Source organism: Antechinus flavipes, chromosome 3, assembly GCF_016432865.1.
Source record: "Antechinus flavipes isolate AdamAnt ecotype Samford, QLD, Australia chromosome 3, AdamAnt_v2, whole genome shotgun sequence".
Lineage (NCBI taxonomy): Eukaryota > Metazoa > Chordata > Mammalia > Dasyuromorphia > Dasyuridae > Antechinus > Antechinus flavipes.
Window position 1 is genome coordinate 359,941,333 of NC_067400.1, and position 27,613 is coordinate 359,968,945.

At 34.1% G+C, this 27,613-nt stretch overlaps 1 protein-coding gene across 1 annotated transcript in view; it reads right to left on the reverse strand.

Annotated features, from left to right (window-relative positions):
* The window catches only part of TMEM163 (transmembrane protein 163), a 295,636-nt gene that overhangs the window by 13,573 nt on the left and 254,450 nt on the right, over nt 1–27,613 (reverse strand). Inside the window, exon 6 of the mRNA XM_051985777.1 lies at nt 13,143–13,254. Within this exon, the coding sequence (XP_051841737.1) occupies nt 13,143–13,254 (112 nt within the window). The remainder of the gene's footprint in view (nt 1–13,142; nt 13,255–27,613) is intronic.

A 27,613-nucleotide genomic window follows, 5' to 3' on the forward strand; every position in this document is an offset into this window, starting at 1 on the left:
AAGGGCTCCAGCAAATCTAAAAAAATGCATTTCCCTGAAAAATAGTTGTGACCACTCGGCTATATAAGTCAGGCTATTGGTCAGGGGTGGATGGAGGGAGGGAATACTGCTTCAGTGATATTTCATTGGCAGGTGTTGGTGATGGCCAGAATGATAATACTCTTTGGAGAACCAAAATGAATGTCTTATAAGCAATTATAAAAGCCTACAAAAACAAATCAAATAATGTCTACAATAAAGTTAATCTGACATATTTGAGGATACAAAATTATTACTGTACCTTGTGTTAACTAAGAAGCACTGCTAAGCCTTCATAATATTTTTTACTCTTATTTTCACCCACTCAAACCAAGATTTTCTGAAATCATCTAAGGGAAATGATGAGATGAAAGAGAAAACAATAGGGGAAGCTAGAGAAAATCAAAAGGGCCCCTGAGACCTCTGTGAAGACTTCTAGATGTACAATGCAGGGATCTGTTGAAATGACTTTTCCCCTTCTCCAGCAAGGGCTATCCAGATACCCAAAGGTATTCAGGAAGCCAGGATCCTGAACCCTTGTATGTTAGGCATTGGCACAGAGCTAATTTGGAGATTCAGTTATGGGAATTATAACTCCATGCTTGAAGAGAGATGACTGATGTTAAATATTCTCCATATACTGCTAGAAACAGAGATACACTGAATCTAACAAATAAACATCCCTAGAAGAAATAAAGATCTGTTTACCATTTCATACCTTCTCCTACTTCCTCACACTCCACCACAAATCTTTTCTTTAAACTATCTCCTTAAGTCCCTTAAATTATTTCCTCAATATATTTTAAAACTTGTAGTCCCAGAATTGAACTTAATACATCTGTTGTTTGAATAGGCAGAGTACACTGTGAATATCATCCAATAAGGCAGGAAAAGAGGATTAGAGATTTTCCATCACAGTAGTTTCATCAGATTGTATATATCTGATCTAGAGGTTGAAAGAAAAGCTCTAAGGGATTGGGAATTTGAATCCAATGTGAGTGGAAGAAGGAAAAAGGAAATACTTGTAGAACAATGAGGAACAACTGAGGAGTGAGGGGAAAAAATATATGAGGCAAGATAGAGAAATGGGAAGGAAAGGACAAGTGGAAAACAACTGAGGTTATGTACATGGATACTGAAATCCACTGAAGTTTTTTAGTAGATTGGCTGATACTACAGCTGGATATATGGGACCGACTAAATGATTGAACATAAAGAATTATTATTAAATGATCAATGTCAAAGATAATTATGTGACTCGTGAATAGATTACTGGAACTAGACATGGGAAGACCTGAGTTCAAATCTCACCCCCAAAATTTATTAACTGTGTGATTCTGGACAAATCACAGTCTCTGTCTGCTTTGGTTTCCTCAACTATAAAATGGAAATAATAATAGCACCTACTTCTCAGAGTTTTCAAGAAAATAAAATGAGTAAAGTGTTTTGTAAATCTTGAAGTGCTATATAAATACTATTATTATTATTATTACTATCATTAATGTTCTATTCAGTCTGAAGAGTGTCTCTGGTGAGTTGTTTTAGAGCTCTATTTTTAGTCCTAGGCTGGTCAAGATTTTTGTTCATGACTTTGATGAAGGTAGAGTGACCTTCTTATGAAACTGTTAAATGACATGAAACTGGGAAGGATAGCCAACATAGCAGAAACAGAATCTAGATATAAAAAACTTGGCACGCTAGAAAAACAGCTGAAATCCAATAAGATGAACAGTTCAAACTTCCATAGCACTTAAGGTTTACACAGTATTGAAGGAGGATTGCATAGAGAGAGGCATTGTGTACAGAATAAGAGCGGTGATATTCACAGTGTACTCTGCCTATTCAAACAACAGATGTATTAAGTTCAATTCTGGGACTACAAGTTTTAAAATATATTGAGGAAATAATTTAAGGGACCTAAGGAGATAGTTTAAAGAAAAGATTTGTGGTGGAGTGTGAGGAAGTAGGAGAAGGTATGAAATGGTAACTGTCTTCTAGTATTTGATGGATTATAATGTGGAAGGAGGGCAGCTGGAAGACTCATCTACCCGAGTTTTAATCATCCCTAACACTTAATAGGCTGTGTGATCTTGGGCAAGTCACTTTACCTTTTTGAAATGAATTAGAGAAGGTAATGGCAAACCACTCCAGTATCTTTGCCAAGAAAACCCCCAAAATGGGGTTACCAAAATTCAGAACAACTAAAATACTGAGTAAACACAACAACAACAAACAAACTGGTAGAAGATCGACTTTTTCTTCTTGGCCACACAGGAGAGAAGTAGGAGCAATGGACAAAAATGACACAACAGGCAGATCATGCCCATAATTAGGAAAATTTCCTGACAATTTGAGAGCTGACCCAAAATAGGATAGTACTAAAGGCATTTATTGACAGAATGATTTAAAAAATCTTTTTTCAGTGATTTCTATTGAGGATAGGTAAAACTAAGGGATATCTTCCTCTCAACTCTGAGATTTATAACATAGTAAAGTTCCCTGGGGCAATGCAAATAGTTGTTTGTTGCAAATATAATCCTATAATTTTAATTTAATTAATATATATGCATATGTAAAGTATATGTAACATGATTATATATAATGTAATTATAATTTCTAATCCTTAAATTCTATAATTGATGCTCACTCCTAAGTTTAAATTTTCAGATATCATATTGTCATAAAGAAAATGCTTTGCAAACCATAAAGCAAATGTAAATATTAGTTGTTGTTATTGATATATGTTATTTTAATATTTGCTATGACAGCCAGCAGCATAGAGATATTGAATGGAGTACTAGGCTTAGAGTTGGCATAATCTGGTTTTAAGTCTCTCTCACACACAAACAATGGGAAAGTCACTTAACTGCTATGTTCCACACCAAGAGTCCTCTCCCCTAACAAAGTCACATTTCATTCATGTATTTATTAATGTAAAAATACAAATTTCTTACAAAATAATGGCACTGATTTTCTTTAAAACAAGTCTATTGGAATTTAGGACATGAGCCACTTATTCTGATGTTTGTACTTATTGCTTAAACTGATAATGAAATCTCTTAGAATTATCTTCAGAGCCAGTTTACAAGCCATATAAGACTATCATCTTACTTTCTAGCCACATAAGAGGAAAGAAACGTAATAGAATAAAGAGAGAGCTAGACTCAGGAAGGAAATCTCTGATCTTACTAGTTCTATGGCTATGAGCAAGTCAGTGGACCTGTCTGAGCTTCAGCCACTTCCTCCATAAAACATACATAAATACACCTCAATGAACTCCAGTCTCTAAAGTTCCTTGTAAACATTTGATTCTCATACTATCTTCTGATCCCATTTTAGATCCAGCACCTATTCACCAAGCTTGGCTCTGATTGATTTTAGAGGATTAAAACAAAAATCAAACCAGAATTTCTCAGCCCCACCCCTCTTTTATTTCTCCTTTCCCTTCCTTTCCCTCGAAGACTAGGAAGATCTATTCTCTAAGGGTAGAAAGGGAAAGCCATCTTTAATAATGTGTCCATCCAGGGTAACTCCTTTGATGGGGATACATAGCACATTTACATTATTAAATTCTAGCATATTTGTTTAAAAAGAAAACCACTTTCATACCCGTATAGGCAAACCTCATATGTCTGTTAACTTGTCAGCTTTACACAGACCCAAGGCCTTAATTAACAACATTCAGGCCAAGAAAGCTCAGGAGGATTGGAGGTGCCAGCTGTGAAACCCAAATGAGAAATCCCTGCTTGTGAAGAGTAAATGTGCTATCTTTTACAGATGCTTGACAATAGCCTTAATGGAGGCAGAGGAACAAAATAGTTCTCTGAATAGTCAGGTATATGATCTCTAAGGTCATTTTTCTGTTCTAAGTTCTGTGAAAGTAAAGTCAAGAAGGACCCCCAAAAATAAATTGACTAACCCAGAGAGAGAGAGAGAGAGAGAGAGAGAGAGAGAGAGAGAGAGAGAGAGAGAGAGAGAGAGAGAGAGAGAGAAAGAGAGAGAGAAGAGAGAGAGAGAGAAAGAGAGAGAGAGAGAGAGAGAAGAGAGAGAGAGAGAGAGAGAGAGAGAGAGAGAGAGAGAAAGAGAGAGAGAAAGAGAGAGAGTAAAGGAAAAAAAGAACTTCATATATAGAAGAGAAAATTGAAGCACGTAGTGAAAATCTGATTCAATATCCCCTATAAATAATAATGTGGTTTTGATCTTTCTATTACAAGAACTCAATATATATTATATATTTGACTTTATAAAAGGAAACAAATAGATGTTATTTATGCCCCCAGGAGAGGTGGGCATGTTTCAGAAAGGGACCCAAATTTCTGTAGCCTGTTTTCTATATTTCCCCTTGATAAATGCAGCACACAAAAGAAACAGCACATACATCAAACAAGATGCCTAGAAAGAATGAATAGCATCAGTCACTACATTAACTATTAAACAATGGTATTTAGAGCCCATGTTTTTCCTTCTTTTTCTTGGTCATTTTTTATCCTGAAGGCCCAACAATGCGTTTCCTAGTGAACTGGCCCAGAGAAGAACTCAAAGAAGGACAATATAGCCCCTTCAGCAGACTTCAAAGACATTTTCTATAAGTTTAATGTGGTGGGAAGAACATTGGATCTTTAATCAGTAGATCTAGTTCTGGCTATTTGTTGATTATGTGACCTTCACTAAGCTCCAAGCTTTAAATAAAATGATTATCTTAAGACATAGGATCATTGCAAAAATCAAAGGAAATCATATATTAAAGTGCTTTGTGATGGTAAATCATTATGCAAATGTAAATTATTATTTCATGAGCAGGACTAGTATATGCCCCATAGGTCTCAGTCCATCCAAGGCAGATGAACAAACACCTTATTCAGATTTTAGTGTTTAAAATGTCAGTATAGTTCATTTGTCATTATATAGAATTTATATAATTATAACATTGTATATATGTTATATGTATAACATGTAGAAATTGTATAATTTATTATTCTTTTTGTTAGAGATATGCTCTGGGGTATTAGTAATCCCCAGAGCATATCTCTAACAAAAAGAATAATAAATTACCAATATATATGTAAGTCATTGTCTCTACACAGATGAAATCTAAGAATATTAACTTAAATTATGAGAATATTTTTCAAAGGCAACCATTAGCTCCTTTTATAAGCACCCAAGCCCACAAGGCTTCAAAACTTTGTACCGTAAAAGGTATAGAAAAAACTCTCCTTTTAACCCAGGGAGGTAATCAAGAGATCCTCATCTGTAATAAGGGAAAAGGCCAGAGTTTGCCTTTCCACATTGATGTTCTGTTTCTTGATTTTCCTCCAGCAACTCTATTCCTATTTATATTTAATCCCTCTGCTTCATTTGCTGTCATCCCATGCAAACGTCACGGTTCCTTATCACTGCTGTTGTCTTCAGCTCCATTTCTCTGCTGTTTGTGGTTTAGATATCTTCCTAAAGACTGGGTTACTTACCTACTTTCTTAGAAAAGAAAAGCTGGATCATGTGGGGACTGTGGAGGGGAAAAGAGGAAGGGGAGATTACACAATCCTCAGTAGAAAATATTATCACTCTTTCCTATTTCCAGGGTGCAAGTCCCTTCAGCCTATTTAAAACTTCTGATGTTAAGGAACTGGAAACAGAATAGATGCCCATTGATTGGACAGGTATAATGGAGTGTTACTGTGCTGAGAAGAAATAACAAAAGGAAAATAAATAGAGAAACACAGGTAAACTTAGAGAAACTGATGCAAAGTGAATTAAGCAGAGCAAACACACAACAAGGTAAAGAAAGAATGCATAGAATCGCTCACTACATTAACTCTTTTTTTTTTTTTTTTTTTTTAATTTGCTGAGACAATTGGGGTTAAGTGACCTGCCCAGGGTCACACAGCCAGGAAGTATTAAGTGTCTGAGACTAGATTTGACTCCTCCTGACTTCAAGGCTAGTGCTCTATCCACTATACTATCTAGCTGCCCTACATTAACTCTTAAACAATGGTATTTAGACAACAAGGACGAATCAATCAAGAGTGAATGTTGCAGAAATGCAAAGAACAATCATGGCCTAAAAAAGAAAAAAAAGTATAAGAAGACACCATCATTCCATTCCTTTGCAGGATGGAAAGTTCACAGATGTGATACATAGCACATATTTTCAGAAGTTTTCATTATTTTTACTTTTAAAATATCTTTTATTATATGGGTTGGCTCTCTTGATGATGGTTTGGGAAGGATGGACAGAAATTTTGGAAAAAAAAGAATTCAATAAAAATTTTAAAAACTCAGTTTGGCTATTTTACAATGCCTCATGTTTTACTCAAAGTGACTTTTTAAGTGCCTATAGAAATGGCTCTTTCTTAGGTCATTAAAATAGTCTTGTTTTCTGCTCAGGCTCATTGCAAATTCAGAGGCACCTCAGTGCCTTTATGTTTTGTCAGCTCCTCCTAATGAATAGAATATATTCAATATATGATGTGTTTTAGCTAGAACTTCTTCATTTTTATTTCATATTCAAAAAGCTTTGCACAAATTAGATATTTGACAAAAAATTTTAGAAAGGTAATTTGAATGGAGCTGAAGTTAAGAAAAGTATTTCCACACTTTGTATTGTTTTCTCCACTAAGGCAGTTCAAACAAGTTTTATGCCCAACAAAATGTCTTCAAAGTCCTCCAGCAGAGAAAGGAATCAGCAGCAGCCAACACTTGCTCCCAGAGCTTCAGGATTTGGAGATTCTCAAGATTCAGGAGATGGAAACATCTCAAGACTATCTTTTGCCTCTTTTTGTATTGTCAGCACTTAACACAGTAATTAGCACACAGTAGGTAGTTAATAAATGTTTATTGATTGATTGATTGATTAAGGTCCTTTTAAATTTTAAATCTCTGATCTTATAATTTTTTGAAATTAGGAAGACCAGTAGATGTTGGAAACTAGTGTTAACTTGAAACAAGGTGATAACTCAAGGGAGATGTTAGAATCCTAGTGTAAAGCAGAAGTTGAATTCTGGAGGCAGTACCCAGAAGTAGAGTCTATATGTCCATACTGGTTGCAGCGATCTTACATAAAATTCCTGGTTTCCCCCAACTGATGGATCAGCACAGAGTTAAGCACATGGTGGATGCTCAATAATATTGATCGATTATTATTGAAGCACTTCCCTCAAATAGCACTAAGTACAAGACACTCAGTCAGCAGATCCTATCCTGGGTCCAGACCTGCGGGAGTAAGAAATCCCTGTGGTCAGTTCTTGAAAGACTTAGGTCAGGCTGCCAAATATACACACCACTGCACTAATATTACCTAAAAGCAGATTGGTGGAGAAGGCTCCATCTAGCAAGCCCATTTACCACAGCAATGATAAGCTGATGCCTTTGAGGGCTTTGAATAGGGAAAATTGTGGTTTATGGGGAAAGTGCTTTCCTAGCACAGAGTAAAGTAGCATGACTGTTTACATTTATGTAGAAAATCAGAGTGGGGGGTGGGCCACAGATGGTATGCTTGCCAAAAACATCACACAGACCAATCGCTGCTACAATATTGTACTTCCTACCCACTGTGGACCCATTGCTGCCACTTTAATAGAATGTAAGCTCCTTAAGGGCAGAGACTGCTTTTCTAAAGAGGATATGGAATCTTCCTTCTAGGTTATTTTCTTTCTTTCACTTCCTATATCACTTAATACTATGATCTAGAAACACTAACAAATTAAATGTGTGTATATATATATGCACACACACACACACACACACACACACACACACACACATTTATTAAGCACCTACTAGGGCAGTTAAGGGACAGATGGAAAGAGCTCAGAGCCTGAAGTATGAAAGACTCCAGTTCAAATTCACCCTTATATCAAAGGATATGAACAGACAGTTCTCAGATGAAGAAATTGAAACTATTTATAGACATATGAAAATATGCTCCAAATCATTATTAATCAGAGAAATGCAAATTAAGACAACTCTGAGATACCACTACACACCTGTCAGATTGGCTAGAATGACAGGGAAAGATAATGGGTAATGTTGGAGGGGATGTGGGAAAACAGGGACACTGACACATTGTTGGTGGAATTGTGAACACATCCAGCCATTCTGGAGAGCAATTGGGAACTATGCTCAAAAAGTTATCAAATTGTGCAAACCCTTTGATTCAGCAGTGTTTCTACTGGGCTTATATCCCAAAGAGATACTAAAGAAAGGAAAGGGACCTGTATGTGCCAAAATGTTTGTGGCAGCCCTGCTTGTAGTGGCTAGAAGCTGGAAAATGAAAGGATGTCCATCAATTGGAGAATGGTTGAGTAAATTGTGGTATATGAATGTTATGGAATATTATTGTTCTGTAAGGAATGACCAGCAAGATGAATACAGAGAGGACTGGCGAGATTTACATGAACTGATGCTGAGTGAAATGAGCAGAACCAGGAGATCATTATATACCTCAACAACGATACTATTTGAGGATGTATTCTGATGGAAGTGGATCTCTTCAATAAAGAGAGCCTTAATTGATCAAAGATGGACAGAAGCAGCTACACCCAGAGAAAGAACACTGGGAAATGAATATAAACTGCTTACATTTTTGTTTTTCTTCCCAGGTTATTTATACCTTCTGAATTCAATTCTTCCTGTGCAACAAGAAAACTGTTCGGTTCTGCACACATATATTGTATCTAGGATATACTGCAACCCATTCAACATGTAAAGGACTGCTTGCCATCTGGGGGAAGGGTTGGAGGGAGGGAGGGGAAAAATCGGAACAGAAGTGAGTGCAAGGGATAATGCTGTAAAAAAATTACCTTGGCATGCGTTCTATCAATAAAAAGTTATTTAAAAAAAAAACAAATTCACCCTTATATAATTACTAGCTGTGTGACCTTGAGCTTGTCACTCAGGTGAGTGACAAGCGAGTGACAAAACAAGGTTACTGTTTTCTTCCATTTTATTATCTGTAAAATGAGCCGAAGAAGGAAATGACAAAGCACTCCAGTATCTTGACCAAGTAAATCCCAAATTTAAATGTGTCATGTAGTGCACTTAGTGCTAGGAATATAAAAAAAGGCAAAAGACAATAGCAGCTCTCAAGAGGGTTGCAGAATAATATATAAATGTAGCTTTATCTTATACATGGTCTGCTGACTAGTCTGGGATTCTGAGACCTGGACTCTAGGAGAGTGTTCCACGAGCATGTACTTTTGGAGATGCCATTAAATCTATTCTTTATATTTTCCTATGTATAAAATCATTAATCCTGTTCACTTTGATGTACTTTGTATGTAAAAGAATTTTCAGCTTTTTCAGAAAGACTATCAAACTTTAAGGAATTATTATTCTAATTATTGTTCTATTTAAAAAATGATGAACAAGCTGATTTTAGAAAGGCCTAGAAGGAGTTACATGAACTGATGCTGAGCAAAATAAGTAGAACCACAAATATATTGTACATAGCGACAGCAAGACTGTGTCATGATCAACTATGAACGACTTGGTTCTTCTCAGTGGTTCAATGATCCAAGGCAATCCCAATAAATTTTGGACAGCAAATGCCATCTACATCCAGAAAGAACTCTGAAATTTGAATGCAAATCAATATATGCTAAGGATTCTTTTTTGTGGTTTGTTTGGTGTTTTTGCTATGATTTTTCTTTTCTAACATGATTCATAAAGAAATGTATATTAAGTTAATAAACATGTGAAAAAATAAAATTAAATACATATATGGGGAAAAATAAAAACCATCAGAAAAAAAGAAATTATTATTTTTATGTCTCATACTGTGTCATTTATGTTTCATAACTGTGTCACTTTAGCTTTCTGAGACTCAATTTCTTCATTTGTAAAAATGGAGGAAGTTCATTTGTAAAAATGGAGGGAGTGGACCCAGTGACTTCTAAAGCCCCCTATGATCCTGATCTTAATTCTTTACAAGCTGTTATAGGCCAGAACTCTTGTACTTGAAACAAGGATTCTTACAAGGTGCTAAGTGGAATTGATAAGACAATGATTATCTAGTTTAGTATGAGGATTAATAGTTCTGTAAGTTCAGTATGATTGATTTAATCTTACAACAAATAATAGTTCCCTAATGATATAATGATTGGTTTATATTCAGGATATTCCATATAAGCTGGGACAAACTCAGTCAGAGAGATTCGTTCTATCTCCCACCCATTGTTGTGGTCCTCCTGCCTCCCCCACAGAAACCAAGAAGCATTCTGGAGGACCTCAAGAAAGCTAGCCGAAGCCCCAGGCAAGGAAAGTAGACTTTGAAGGAGATAATAAAGAATTTGGACTTTATCCCTGGCTATTCTTGTGGCAATTACTCTACTGAAAAGAAAGCTGGTCCAGAGACCTCCAGAAAACCAACCAGAACACTACAACAAGCAACTTGCTTTTCAGCTTTTAATCTTCTAGGCAAATGCATAGTTGCTCAACAGCTTTCCCTCAGAAACTGAAAAGCAGTTTTCCCATTCTATTTGATTTCTCTATAGATTTTGGTACAATCAAGCATCCTTTCCTTTTTTTTTTTTTTTTTTTTTTTTAGCTGAAGCAATTGGGGTTAAGTGACTTGCCCAGGGTCACACATCTAGGAAGTGTTAAATGTTTGAGACCAGATTTGAACTCAGGAACTCCTGACTTCAGAACTGGTGCTCTATCCACTGTTCCACCTACCTGCCACTACGATCCCTTCCTCTCGAATATTCTTCTCCTGGCTCCTAGGACATCACTCTCTCACACTCTCTCACTCTGTCTCTCCCCGGTCCCCTGTCTTGGAAGGCTGACAATTCCTTTGCTGATTCATCACCTTTCTCCTACCCACTAGGCATAAATTCCCCCCACATCTGTGTCCTGTTTTCTTTTCTCTCTCAATAGTCTCAGATGATCTTATTAGCAACTGTGATTTCAATTATCACTATGCTTTATGGTGCTTTTTAACAAAACACTGCAGCCATTTTTTGAAATGTATCTCCTTTCCCCTATTTAGTAAGACTCATCTTGTAACAAAAAATGTAGTTAAACAAAACCAGTTTACATAGTAACCACATATATTAAAAAGCAACCCCCTTTAGTTGACTGCAACCCCTACTGAGAGGACAGAAATTTGTTTAAACAATTTTTCTGGAACTATTTACTATTCTATTTAATGTGGATTTATTGCCTTTTAATGATGATTTTATTCATACTATTTTAATCATTGTGTATATTGTCCTTTTAGTTCTGCTTTCTAAATTCACCATCAGTTCATACAAATGTTTCAATGGTTCTCTGAATTCTTCATATTTATCATTTCCCAAAGTAGAATAATATTCCATTACATGCATCTATAATTTGTATAACCATTCTCTAAGTGATGGGAAATTTGTTTCAAGGGTTTTTTGCTAGCAGAGAAAGAATTGCCCTGAATTTGAGTAAATGGATCCTTTTGTTTTAGGGTAGTTTTTTTTTTTTTTTTACTTCTTTGCAATATACCCATGGATTCAATTATCTATGCTGGTACCTCCCAAATCTTTCCTCAAACCTAATCTATACCTCTATACCAATGCCAGCTGCTGCAAAGACTTCTTCACTTGAATATCCATAGGCATCTTGAACTCAGATCACTATATTTTCCTCAAAGCCCAATCTACCACCAATATTTTAGATATCTGTCAAGGGAACCATCTTCCCTCCTGTCATCCAAGTTCACAAGCTCAGAGTTACTCTTATTACCTTGTATTGTTATCTCTACAATAATTTGTAACCCTTAAAGTAGAGAAATATATCTAGCTTGTAGATATCTAACTCTCCTTCCTTTATACAGCTGCCAAGATGATATTCCTAAAGTATAACTCTCACTGTCATTCCTTTATTCAAAAAAATCTTTAGTGACTCCTAATTGTTTCCAGGAAAAGATACAAAATCTTTACTCTAGCATTTTAAAAATATCATAATCTGACTCTCGCCTGCATTTTCTGTTTTATTTTATTTTTCTCTTCTCCATTCATTTTCCATTCCAGTCAAACCAGACTATTGTCTGTTTCTCATATAGAACATTCCTTCTTCCACTACATAGTACCTATATACCTACAAAGTTATGACTACTTATGATATATTGATATAAGTTATACTTATATTGATAGTAATTTACACTTAAATAATACTTTAAGGTTTTTATAAAAATAGGTCATTAAGTTTTATCATATCCATTTTACAAGTAAGGAAAGTGGGATTCAGAAAAGTTAACTAACCTACTTCAGGTTACACAGCTGGTAAGCAGCAAGAAAGGTAGGTCATGCAAAGGAGAGAATACAGGATTTGGAATCAGGAAGACCTGAATTCAAATTTTGTCTCAACTCAATTCAACAAAGGCATTAAATAAATGCTGACTGAACTTAACCCCTCTCAAGGTCATATTCCTCATCTGTAAAATGGGAATTATAATAGCACCTAAATTCCACTGCTGTTGTGAAGATCAAATTAGATAACATATATACAATATTTTGCAAACTTTACAGTGATATATAAATGCCAGCCATTATTATTATTCACATGATCTAGATTCTTCTGATTCTAATTCCATTTCCGCCCCCCCCTCCCCCCCCCGCAAAGTACTATCCCTGTATCCCATTTTCTGCTCACTCTGAGGATAAACACAGAATTGTCTGATTTGTCTTGGATTTTCAGACAAAGAACATGGACCATTCATATAGCTAAGAAGAATTTATATAAATCTCTTTGGTAAGGATTGATTGTAATTGGCTAAAGGGAAAAATCCTAACCATGTTGGGAAGAAGCTATGTTTTAGACACTGGAAAAGGATTTGTTGCTTGGAGCAACTCAGGGGAAAGTCAACCATACAAGAAAACCTTTGTAGTTTATTATTAAAAGGCTAAGGGCCCAGAGGCATACTGCTAAGAGACAGAGATGGACATTTATAATTCATAAAGGGAATTTAGTGTTCTTAAGGGAAGTATCTTTTTTTCTTTGGATGGTCATCTAACCAAGTATATCAGAAAAAATAAGGGGCTACACAATACTCTTAATACTCAAATAAAGCTCATTTACATTCTCTGTACCTAAAAGGCTCAGTTAGGACCCTGGTTTTACATGTTAATACAAAAATCACACTAGTTGGTCCTACTTACCATCCGTTATCAGAGCCCTGCTTGTCAGAACCTTTCCCAACATGAACTTTAACACAGCCAAGACACTGCATAGGATCCCACTTAAAATGGAAACACTGAACAGGAAATCATCCTGAAAAAGAAAATGGAATATTTCAACAAATTACTTTCTACTATATCATAAATCATAATAGTCTAAAACGTCAACTATTCTAATTCCAAAAAAACACAAATAGATTAATAAAAGCACTTCTTAGTTATTCAATTTAGTTTAATCAATTCACTGAACAACAATTAAGTGATTGTTATGAACTGCCTGGGGAGCATACAAAATTTAGATAAGATAAGGTCTTAAGGGTTTTACAATCTATTTTAAAAGGTGATATATAGACAGCTATTCTATCAAACAGATCATTTATATCTAAAAATTGCTAAAATGCAAACTTGTATTTATACTTTGCAATGCAATTCAACATGTATGCATGCAACTACACATATATCCTCTAAAACAGACACTGTCTTGATATTTTTCCAAGTTAAGTCATTTAACCTTTCTGAACTTTGGGCAGCTAATGTTATAAATTTCAGTCAGGTTGTGATCCAACTTGAAATATTTATGTAAGTTTCAAGTGAGTTGAACACACAAGTTGATGGTTAGTAGAAGGTGTCAGAACAATAGGAGCAAATCAGCCATTTGCTAAATATTGTCCATGAATAAATAATTTACCAAGCAGATAGTCTACATGCAGATAATTGAGAATTTGGGTTCCTCAGATGGTAGCCCCAGAGTCACAAAGTGCTTAGACAGCTCTATATACCAAGAGATTAAATATAGATAGAGGTGCTACATCACCTAAATTTCCACTGAATTCACAATGCAGTTGAGCTTGAATAAAATCTTTATGGTGAGTAAAAAAAAAAAAATCTAAAAATAAAATGTGCTACTGACATTATCTCAACACTTACAATAAACTTTTACTTTATCATGGCAAGCTAATGAGTCATTCTTATGCAACACCAATAACCTTTCCCTGACATTGGGACCCAGCTGGGACAAATCAGTCCTCCAAGTCCATGCAAACAACTCTTGGCATCAGGACTTCCAAGAATATTTATTATTGATTCTCTATTTTTTCAAATCAGTAAAAATTAAGAAAATAACTAGGGATTTGAAAAAGTATCATTGATTGAAATAGGAGATTGCACTTGTCTCAAATAAAGGTGAGATTCTGTAAACATTTTGTCAGCAGAAATCACAATTATAATTGAAGGAGAAAGGAGTTCAGAAATGATAAATAAAAGAAAAAAGTGAAAAGAAAGAATTGATAGGGAGGCATATGCTCGAAAGAAAGGAATTTTAAAACTTTAAAGTTTTAAATTCTCTAAACATCTATTTCAACAAAGCAGAGGACGGCCTATTATTTGAGATATATATAGTTAGATGGATAAATAACAAAAATGAAACATTTACTGATTTGTTTAGCAATTGCTCTGATAATGTTATAATAATATACTGGGATAGAATTATGCCACAAAAATTTGATAGATAAAACATTTAATAAATACTTACTATGTGCAAAACAGATACAAAGAAAAAAGGAAAGTAGGGCCTAAGCTAGAGGAGCTTACACTATAGGGAGTCAACACCTAAAAAGGAGATGAAGGGTAGGGGGTGAGAAAGATTAGAGATAGATTAGAAAACAGCATGGCCAATCTTGGCATATCTTCAAATGTAGATTCAGGACAGGAACTTGCTAATTGGAGGAGGTGGCTTCAGGAGCACATCTTTAGCTTGAGAAGGCAGCTGGGGTAGAAAATAGTACAGTTGAGGGAGTCAGGAGTGCAGTCAGGCCAGAAATGAACAACTATGAATAATTCAGAGACCTTTGAGATGACTTATCCAAACTGAGACATAATGAAGGAAATGGAACCAAATATATTATACACCATACCTACAATAACCTAAAGAAAAGCAATATTAAAAATGAACATAATGACAAATCATGAAACCAGAGGATTAATAAAATATTTGTTTCTTTTGATAGAAAGGCAAGTGAAGATGGATGAAGAATGCTTGTCAGACACAATTACTGAGTCATTTTATTTAGCATAGCATTTCTTTGTTATGGGGAAGGAGTCAATGGTATTGGGAAGTAAAAGTAATGCAGAAAAATAATTAATACAATATTTAAGAAAAAAGAGATATAGTTTCTCATTCCTGAGAGGCTTAACCTGGGGAATGGGGGAAAGGAAAATAGTAAGTACATGAACCTACTTGAAAACAATTAAGAATTAATCTAAAGCAAAGTTAAGATAGAATGAATACAAGTTAAACCTTATCAGTCATTTTATTGCTTGATTAAAGATTCAGAGAGAGCAATATGAGCAGTCTTCTGATATTTTGCATTCCCAAGGCACTTCATACAACTTCTCATTTAGAAAATCATAATTTTTATATTTGCAAGAAAATGATGTGGAGACTAATCCCATGTTTCCAACTCTTTGTACCCTTTCTTCATGGTGTCCTTTTTTTTTTTTTTTGCCTTTTGGGGGGCAATAGCTATACAATGGATTTCTTTCTCAGAGAATAATACACAATATCTTTCTCTATCATAAATGATACATCAGGAACCTTGCATCATCATTACCTGGTACACGAAAATGAATATGCTAAATCAGCTTAGAGATATAAAGTGATGTAAACATGTTAAATGCATTCTAGTATTCTCTAAGACGGTCATCAATTTATTGTAATGAACTCTAACTACTGTTTGCCAATCACTGGTTGGGTTAGCCTCAGTTAAATCACAAGGTGACCCTAAACTAATCTATTTATTTAGTGCTATACCAATCAGACTTCCAAGAAAATATTTTAATGATTTAGAAAAAATAACAACAAAATTCATATGGAACAATAAAAAGTCGAGAATCTCAAGGGAATTAATGAAAAAAAAAATCAAATGAAGGTGGCCTAGCTGTACCTGATCTAAAATTATATTATAAAGCAGCAGTCACCAAAACCATTTGGTATTGGCTTAGAAATAGATTAGTTGATCAGTGGAAAAGGTTAGGTTCACAAGACAGAATAGTCAACTATAGCAATCTAGTGTTTGACAAACCCAAAGATTCTAAATTTTGGGATAAAATTTCATTATTTGATAAAAACTGCTGGGATAACTGGAAATTAGTATGGCAGAAATTAGGCAAGGACCCACACTTAACACCACATACCAAGATAAGATCAAAATGGGTCCATGACCTAGGCATAAAGAACAAGATTATAAATAAATTAGAGGAACATAGGATAGTTTATCTCTCAGACTTGTGGAGGAGAAAGAAATTTGTGACCAAAGATGAACTAGAGACCATTACCGATCACAAAATAGAAAATTTTGATTATATCAAATTAAAAAGCCTTTGTACAAACAGAACGAATGCAAACAAGATTAGTAGGGAAGCAACAAACTGGGAAAACATCTTTACAATTAAAGGTTCTGATAAAGGCCTCATTTCCAAAATATATAGAGAACTGACTCAAATTTATAAAAAATCAAGCCATTCTCCAATTGATAAATGGTCAAAGGATATGAACAGACAATTTTCAGATGAAGAAATTGAAACTATTACCACTCACATGAAAGAGTGTTCCAAATCACTATTGATCAGAGAAATGCAAATTAAGACAACTCTGAGATATCACTACACACCTGTCAGATTGGCTAAGATGACAGGAAAAAATAATGATGAATGTTGGAGGGGATGTGGGAAAACGGGGACACTGATGCATTGTTGGTGGAGTTGTGAATGAATCCAGCCATTCTGGAGAGCAATCTGGAATTATGCCCAAAAAGTTATCAAACTGTGCATACCCTTTGATCCAGCAGTGTTTCTATTGGGCTTATATCCCAAAGAGATACTAAAAAAGGGAAAGGGACCTGTATGTGCCAAAATGTTTGTAGCAGCCCTGTTTGTAGTGGCTAGAAATTGGAAATTGAATGGATGCCCATCAATTGGAGAATGGCTGGGTAAATTGTGGTATATGAATGTTATGGAATATTATTGCTCTGTAAGGAATGACCAGCAGGATGAATACAGAGAGGCTTGGAGAGACCTACACGGACTGATGCTAAGTGAGATGAGCAGAACCAGGAGATCATTATACACTTTGACAACGATATTGTATGAGAATGTATTCTGATGGAAGTGGATTTCTCTGACAAAGAGACTTAACTGAGTTTCATTGGATAAATGATGGACAGAAACAGCTACACCCAAAGAAGGAACACTGGGAAATGAATATGAACTATTTGATTTTTGATTTTCTTCCTGAGTTATTTTTACCTTCTGAATCCAATTCTCCCTGTGCAACAGGAGAACTGTTCGGTTCTGCAAATATGTATTGTATCTAGGATATACTGCAACATATTTAACATATATAGGACTGCTTGCCATCTTGGGGGGGGAGAGGGAGGGAGGGGAAAAAACGAAACATAAGTGATTGCAAGGGATAATGCTGTGTAAAAATTATCCTGGCATGGATTCTGTCAATACAAAGTTATTATTAAATAAAATTAAATTTTCAAAAAAAAAAAAAAAAAACCACAAGGTGAGAGGTCAATTTCTGGTATTCATTTCCTCTATGAAAGGTCCAAATGCAAAAGCTTCAAAAAAAATAAGATTAATGTGTTAATAAATTCATTAAAAGAACTTACAAAATATTTGCTACATACTTGTCACTCTTACAAGCTGCCATTAAAAAGAGTAATGTAGTTAGCATTCACTTAGACATAGTCATTGAATGTCATTGAAAATGATTGAAAATGACCATTGAAAATGGTCATTGAAAAAAAAAAAAGTCAGCAGGAGTTCAACAAGAACAAGTCACTTCAGACTAAGTTCTCATTTCTTTTTTTTTTTTTTTTTGAAAAATTTCTAGACTTATAGGTCAAAAAATCAACCTGGATTCCATCAAGGTTTTTAACAGGCTTTCACAATATCCCTGTGGAAAATCTGGAAAGAGGTGAAATGAATGATAATACAATTAATAGGATTCAGAACTACTTAAATGATTCATTCACTAACTAGCAAGATTTGAATATGCTATCAATCTGATCTCTTGGTATTGTTCTTTTCAACATTTTTTTCTATTGATTTTAAGACATGAATTGTATCTTTATCAAAATATTCAGGTGACATAGAACTGGAAGGGATATTATAGTCAGTACAATGAAACTAGATTTCTCCCCCCCAAAAAATTTAACATGTTAGAATATTGGGTAAATCAACTAATAAGAACAAAAAGGCAGAATCAACTTAATAAGAATAAACTTGACAAGTATGGAAGGAAGAAAATAAAAAAGAAATTTCATATAAAATAGGTGTCATTTTGACTTTAAGGAAAAATTGGGAAGAAGAAGAAACAATAGTAATTTTTATAATGCACAGAAGACAAGTTAGCTCTGCGAAAAAAAAAAATGTTTGTTGCTAGTCTGTTATGCACCTCTATGAATTAGTAATTTTTTAACACAGTTTGTCACTTGCATTATGATTTTAGCAACTTTATACTCAGCAGAAGTCTGGATTATAGATTACCAAAAAAAGAAAAAAATATACCACCACAAAAAAGTATACAAAAGTATACTATTGAAAAATTAATAATCCAACAAAAAATTCACTTTCAAATAAACCATAAATATGTATATTAATGTAACAAACCATTTTGGTAAATATTTTCTCAACATAGCACATATGCATGAAGTAAAAATAAAAATACTGCAGTCTTACAATTAGAGGTTCCTCTGACTTCAAGATATACAAACTAATGATTTATTAAAGCTTTGACTAAGCCTTTTTTTCTCATGGTTTCTTTTCTTTTTTTGCTTTCAAAAGCATCATTTCCAGGGTTCATAGTTTCATTTGTAATGATTTTTAATAATATTGTTGATATTTGTAGTTTTGCCACCTTGGCACATCTGTGGATGGAATCACTACTGATTCTGCTGAATAGATAAGAATCCTTTTCCAAAAGAATCTGGAACTCCAATAATGCAATCTTTTAGAGGAGAAATGCAATGGTTCATTAGGAATATTTCTTAACTTGGGGTCTGTGGACTTTTTTCTTTTTAATATTTTTATTATAATTGTATTTCAAAATAATTGACTTCTTTTGTAATCCTGAATACTTAATACATTTGAAAACATGATTCTGAGAAAACCATAGAATTTACCAGATTGCCAAAGGGGTTCATGACAAAAAACAAGGTTAACCCCTGATCAACTAGAACAGAACTGATTTCTAACAGGGTAATGATTGGCTCTCCTTAAGCCATTCATGAAGAACCAAATCAAACATAAGAACTACACCCAAGTGAATACTTAAGGACAGATGATGAGCTTTAGTAATCTAAGCCAAGGGATAAATTCCATTTAACTTGACTCAGGCAATAAATTATAAGAAGACAAAAATTTATTAAGTAGTGATTATGTGCTTACTGAGAAGTAGGGTTTTTAATCCCCATTTTATTGCTGAAAAAACTGAGGCTGACAGAAGTTAAGTAACTTTCCAGGGTCACAAGGCTAGTAAGTATTTGAAGTCAGAAATGAATTTTGTTTTTCCTGACTGCAGGCTCAGCACTCTATCCATTGTATCACCTAGCTGCCTCAATATAAATGTAAACAGATTTAGATTTCAGTTAAAAAATTAAACTGCACAAGCAAAAGACTAAAAACCTGGAACCAGATAACAATTTACACAAATATACTTGAAGATTTTAGTAGATAACAAGTTTAAATTACATAAATTATAACTTACTTTTTCACAGCAATCCTTTGAGATAGGTAGTACAAAAATTACCTACATTTTACATGAGAAACTGAGATTCAAAGTAGTAAATGATTTATCCACAGTCATAAAACTAGAAAGTGTCAGAACTGAAATTCAAATCCAGATTTCCTAAGCCAATGTTCAAATTGTTTTTCACTATATCAAATTAATGCTATGTCTAAACTTCAGACTGAATTATCAACAACTTGAAGCACACCCAAAGATGTGTATAATGCATCCCATTAAGATGAAGATACTAGTAAGCATTTCAAACACACATTCTTATAGGAGCTACAGATACTTAAAATACTTTTAAATACTTGAAGGGTTGTGTGCTTGACCTAAGAGGCAAGAACTAAAAACAAATGAATTACATTGTGTCACAAAATGTAGTGCTTTTACTTTTCAGCTGAAACATAATAACCTAATAAAAACCCTTATTTTAATGCTATGTGTAACATTCTGTTTTCAAGTGTGTACAAGTGTTTACAAGAAACTGCATATTGTTGGATTCTGGTTTCTAATCCATTCTGCTATCTTCTTTCTTTTTGTGGGTGAGTTCATCCCACTCACATTCAGTTATGATTGCTAACTGTGAATTCTCCTCCATCCAATTCTCTATATTTATCCATCTGTTTTTTTACCCTGTATTCTTTTTGAGTCAATTTTGTTTTGATAGATGTCTCCATTAATCAATCCCCTCTATTAATTCTTCTTTTCTTTCTCTTAATCTCTTTCCTTCTTACTCTCCTACAGGGCAAAGTAAGTTTCTGTACTATATATGTATATTCTCTCCACCTTTAACCAGTTCATATGAGAGTGAGATTCAAGTATTTCCTGCTTTCCTTAATTTTCTCCTTTAATGTATAAATGCTTCTTCAAGTACTTCATTTATACGAAATAATTTTCCCTATTCTTCCAACTCAGAACTCAATTTGGCATGGTTTTAGATCAATGTAGCTAAGGTTTTCAGGAAACAAAGGCAAAGTTGCTGACTTTTTATTCCACAATTTTAACATCATCTTCCATAAAATGTAGTATTCAGGCATTCTGAGCTCCCAGCATACTAAAACAAAGCCCAAATCTTCTTTTTTAAACAAAACATTGACTATCTACATTCGCCCTACATAAGATTTATGAAGTTAAATTTTTTGAGACTTAAAGATTTTATATATCCCTTTAAAAATTAATGCTATTAGATTTAGCACAATATTCTGGTCTATTAAGATAATTTTTAATCTAACATACTAGAAGCCATTTCTATCTTTGTGTTACCTCCAAATTTAATATCCTGGGAAGCCAAACTTTGGCCTATTATAAAGGAAGACTTCCTCAAAATTAGAAGCATTCAAATAAGGAAAAGATAATGAACTCCCTACCACTGAGGTGTTCTATCAAAAGTCAGGGGAAAAAAACATTGAGAATGGGATACAGGGAATTCAAACATCAAGTACTTTCTGGATGAATAAGATGCCCTCCAAATCTAAAAGTCTATGATCCTGTCATCACTGTCAAAGTTAGAATTCCAGGCTTCTGTCATCCCTTCCAAAGCACTGTGCTATGTGATGAGAAAAATCCAAATATAAGTGAGACTATAAACCATATGAAATGCTATCACATACTTAGTTTACAATTCAACAGGAATAAGTATTTTGATCCATTAGTTATATTGTCTTAAAAAAACTTATCTTGAGTCTTAAAGAACCATCTCCATAAACCATGAGACAAGCAACTTTCTGGCTTAGGAAATACTTTAAATCCCTCTCCCCCTGTTATTTTCACCAGGGGCTCTTTCTCCTATCAAATGCTAGAGCAATGGCTGCCCTCTTTTCAAAAGATCAAAGGTTGTGTCAGTTATGGCACCTAACCGAACTGAAGCCACTGAACTCATGACAGAAAGGCACTCATCAACTCTCATGGTGCCAAAAGATAACTCATCCAGAATCTCCTCAGAGACTTATACCTCCAAAATAATTGAGGGTCTTGGCAAAGTTGTGTAAGTATCAAAAGTCAGGTCTCCTCGATAGGCATTTCTATGACTTTCTATATCAGAAAAGAAATGTGACATCTTGGTTCTAGGATCAACTAACACATAGGTGATCCTATTCACACAGAGATACCAGAATCTATTTTTAGCATGAGTGTAATGTCAAAGAGATGTCTCAAGTCAACCAGTGCAACAAGTTAATAAAGGAAGAATCTACTTCAAAGATAGCCAAGTATTCAAAGTACTTTTCTTCAATTGCATCCCACAAATAGTTATTCACTACTAACTATATGAAAAACACTGTACTGTGCAATGTTGATCGCCAAAATAATACATGTAACCCATGCCTTCAAAGCATATACCATCTAGTGTAAGAGAAGCACAAAAAAACAATAATACAATTAATACCTGAAAAGTATAAGAGCAAAAAGATTATAAGGGAGAAAGCATCTTTTCTTGGGAGAAATATAATTATTTGCCTTGTCCTAATTCTAATCAACCCTTCACATTGAGGCAAAGATAAGCTTTAATGATGCTCCAATTACATCATACCTTTTCTCACAACCAATCTTTCAGTGATTCCTGAGTGGAGAGCAGAATAACAAAGTATTCAGAAAAGGGCAGTTAAGATAATCACAAATTTAAAACAGGAGGATGGAGGGAAATGAGTTTGGTTTTGGAATTTTTGAGTTTGAGATATGGTAGACATATCCAGCAGGCAGTTATAATTCAAGATGAAAACTCTGGCTAAATGGAAACATCAGAATCTGACTCATTTGTATATACCTCATATTTAAATAAAAAAATACATCACATTCAGAGGTCTCAGAGTTGGGAAGGAATCTCAAAGATCATTTAATTCAACTTATATCTGAACAATAATTCCCTTTATAAGACACCAAATCCAAGCACTCATCTAGCTTTCTCTTAAAGATCTCTGTGGAGGAAGCATCCTCAGGTGGGACATTCCTCTTTGTGATGGCTCTAATTAGAAGTCTTTTTTCCCTAGACAATCCAGGTTTACTTCTCTGTAATTTCCATATATTGCTATGAGTTCTTTTTTCAGATACTCAAAACAAGATTAATCTCATTTCCATGTGCCAGCCCTTCAAATTTATGAAAACAATTATCATGTTCTGCTCTTTAGAGCCTCTCTTCTTTAAATTAAACAGGTCCAATTCCTTCAAATGATCTCCATATGCCACAAGTTAAAGACCTTTAACCATCTTTGCTATTCTCCTCTGAATGCTCTTCAAAGCAATTGAAGTCATTCCTCAAATATGGTAAATAGAACTGAACAACATAAGGCAGACTGCATATACTTTCTTGATGGCCATGTGACACCATTGATTCATATTGCCGAAGTCCGCTACAACCTCCAGATCTTTTAAAAACGAACTTGTGACTATCTATGCTATACTGTCCTTTGTATTTGTGAAGGTGATTTCTTGAACCCAAATTTGGGATTTCATATTTATCCCTCTAAAATTAATATCATATTCAGAATAAAATGTCCTTTTGTTGATTTCTCCATCTTTCTGAAGTTTGAAAATATCATTAAATAAAGGCAAAATTATTATCTCCTCCAATTGTGTGCGTGTAAGAGACAGGCACACATATAGCCAGAGAACTTCAGCACGTCTGACTAATTGAAGTTTTTCATCATTGCTATTACATCTCAACATATTATGTTCAGTTTTTCACACTTAACTATTTCCTCTGACTATCCCTGTGGTTTGCTTTATAATACATAATAGCAATATCTCTTCTGTTCGTCCTCATCAAAATATTTTCTCCATCTTTCCTCCCTTCCCTCTATGCTGCTTTCATTTTCCCTGGTACCTTAATTTCCTCATAGGAACAAGTTTTTGTTTTTTTATTTTTTTTTATTATAGCTTTTTATTTCCAAGATATATGCATGAGTAATTTTTCAGCATTGACAATTGCAAAACCTTATGTTCCAACTTTTCCCCTCTTTTCCCTCACCCTCTCCACCAGATGTCAGGTTGACCAATACATGTTAAATATGTTAGAATATAACTTAAATACAATATATGTATGCATGTCCATGCAGTTATCTTGCTGTACAAAAAGAATCGGAGTTTGAAATAGTGTATAATTAATCTATGAAGGAAATCAAAGATGTAGGTGGATAAAAATAGAGGGATTGGGAATTCTATGTAGTGGTTCATACTCATTTCCCAGAGTTTTTTTTGGAAACAAGTTTTTAAAGAGCAATATCCCTTACCCTACCAGGGCCATATTACCATCAGAATATCAACACCAAACCTTTTAGATGGCTATGAGATCAAATTTGTCTTTTGTGTTAGTTTGTTATCCATACCTTGATCATTTGTGCAATAGGACATCCCCAGTCAGAGGTTTTATTTCTTTTTTCTTTCTTGGATTTTTTTTCCCAAAAAATTTTAAGAGTTTCTATTGTTCTTCCCACATTGTAAGTACTCTGTGATGAGTAGTTTTAGTATTCTTTCTTCTCCTTTGCTGTTATTTTAAAAGCTCTTTGGCTAGATTTTTAAAAACTAAGTAAATAATTTTAATCAGCCCATATTAAGTTTATGCTGTTCCAGACCAGAAACCCATCATTTCTATATTTTAAGACATGGTCTAGAAATCCAAATCCTATTCTCAGATTTAATCTTCACAGGCTCTTAACTTCATAAATCAGTCTTTCTTCTCAGACCTTTGCTTTCAGTTAGCAGCAGTTATTAAAATGCCACCTTTGACACAATATCTTCAACTTATTCAAGGTTACTTAATCTTTAGTCATGTTTTTAAATTTATTCTTAAAATTCCTATTAATCTATGAGTTCCTTCAGAGCAGGGACAGTCTTTTAACATTTTTATACCCAGTGGCTGCCGTGTAATAAATGCTTGTTCACTTTTTAAAGTAATATTTATGTCCTTATGAATCACCAGAAATGAATAATAGTGGGTTTGACAAGCATCGGCATTTTTCCTATTACATCCTAGATTGTGTGAAGCGAAGTCAGATTATCGGTATCGATCCCAACTAGATAACTAAATAATTTTCCTTAGGCACATCACTATTCTGTGAAGCACAGGGAAGAGCTTTCTCTACAAATTCAGCTCCTTCAGATGTATAGACTGGGCTCATATCAGTTTCTTAGCCATAAGTGTCAGTAAACCTTCTCTTTCTCTTCTGCATCAAATTCTTCATGCCTCTAGCAAATCGACGTTCCCTCTTGCCATCTTCAGATTTCTTGCATAAGATATCTTGAATATAGCCCTACAATATTTAAATTGTTTCTTTTTGGCTGCTTGCAGTACTTTCTCCTTGATTTGTGAGCTGTGGAATTTGGCTATGATGTTCCTGGGAGTTTTCATTTTGGGAGTATTTTCAAGTGGTTATTGTTGGATTCTTTCAATTTTTATATTGTCCTTTGGTTCTAATATATCAAGGCAGTTTTCTTTGATTATTTCTTGAAAAAAATGTCCAGGCTTTTTTCTGAACATAGCTTTCAAGTAATTTAATACTTTTAATTTACTTTCCTGGATTAAATACTTTCCTGGATCTATTTTCTATTTAACTTGTTTTTCCAATAAGGAATTTCATTTTCTTCTATTGTTTTTCTTTTTTGGTTTTGTTTTATTGTATCTTGATGTCTCATAGAGTCGTTAGTTTCCATTTGCTCAATTCTGATTTTTAAGAAATTATTTTCTTCAGTGAACTTTTGTATTTCCTTTTATATTTGTCCATTCTAATTTTTAGGGAGTTATCTGCCTCATAAATTTTTGTATATTTTCCCCCTATGCTCATGCCCCTTTTTCCTGATTCTCTTGAATTATTCTCATATATTTTCTCAATTTTTCTTCTACTTTATTAATTTGCTTTTTGAAGACTTTTTAAAGCTCTTCCAGGAATTCTTTTGGGGCCTGGGACCAAATTACATTTTAGTTCGAGTCTTCCCATGTAGCCATTTCGACACTACAGTCCTTTTCTAAGTTTATGCCTTATATCCTCTCTATCACAATAATAACTTTTTTGTAGTCAAATTCCTTTTTTCCTTTTGTTGTTCTTGTTCATTTTTTTCTGAATTTTTGTGACTGGCTATTTTTATATGAGAGTTGGGTTCTGATCTTTCACTGTCCCAAGTTTCTTCTCTTAAAGCTCAATGTTTTATTGCTAATTTTCACTGAACTTCAGCATTTAGCTGCCTTCACTGGCTTGTATTGATGAAGATTACCTTTGTAATCTACACATCACTCCCTTTCACATGTATTCAGCCAAATTGGCCTTATTATTTTCTCTGTTCATGACATTCAATCTTCCATCTTTGTGTCTTTGCATTGATTTTCCTTTCCTTCTAGAATTGTCTTTCTTTAGTTCCACATCTATAAATCCCTACTTTCCTTTAGGAAACTAAAAGCTTTAGTTCAAATGCTATTATCTTCATGAAGCCTTCCTAATCCTCCTATCTCTTAGTACTGTCAAACCCAAACTATCTTTTAACTGATTTGTAGAAAAAAATCATATGTATTTTACACACACACACGTAAACATATATATGTATTATATATATGCATACATATACATACATACAAACAAACAAATATACAAACATTATATCTTCCAGCTAAGTTGAAAGCTTCTTGGGTATGTAGGCACTTAAGACTGTTTTACTTTTGTTCCTACACATCTTGGCACATAATAGGCACTTATTAAATATTTACTGATTGATTGAATCTACTATTCATTAGCTGTGTTTTGGGGAGACTCTAGTTTATGTATAAGACTACCTAAGTCTTTTCAGCTTCCCTAATCTGTGGAAGAAATTTCCAATTCAAGATGGTACTGTATATAACAACAACAACATTGTAAACACAAACAACTTTAAAAACTAGGGGAATTATGATCTGGAAACTATGATTTAATAATTGTGAGAACAAAGAACATTCATGATTCTAGAGAACTGATAAGAAACTATCCATTATAGAAAAGTGAAGGATTTAGAGGAAAGACTGAAATATCTATAATTTCATTTACACTTAATGAATAAAATATGTTTTGCTTGAATATAAATCTTTGTTACAAGAAATTCATTTTTCTTTTCTCTTCCCAATGAGGTAAAGGGTAGGAAGGAGAAAAATATACTTTTGTAAAGTTTTAATATAGGGAGTTAAAGGGAGGGATGTTATGAATATGAATACAATGTGATATACAAACAACAACAGCAACAACAAAAGGATCTTGAAATTCATTCATAGAATGTCCAAGAGCATTAGAGGTGATCATGTACTATGTTGTATCCTAATCAGCCCATGTTCAGTTATGAGCTCCTCTGTTTTAGCAAGGACATTGGAATGGCAAAGACCATTTGAGTTCATGTCAGAATGGTTCACACAGAATGGTGGAAGAAACTGACAGTGCTTTAATTTGGAGGGGGAAAGGGGACAGTGGGAAAAAGAGAACTATCTTTGCATATCTTAGGAGATATCATGTCAAAGAAAAATTAGAATTTGTCTGGCTACCAAATGGCATAAGTAGGAGCAATGGGTGAAAGTTTCAAAGAGGCAGATTTATGCTTAACATAAAGAAATATTTTCCAACAGAATTATATAAAAATAGAATGATATGCCTCAGGAAGTAGTAGGTTAACCTTACTAGATAGGTTCAATCTAAGAATGAATGACTATTTAATG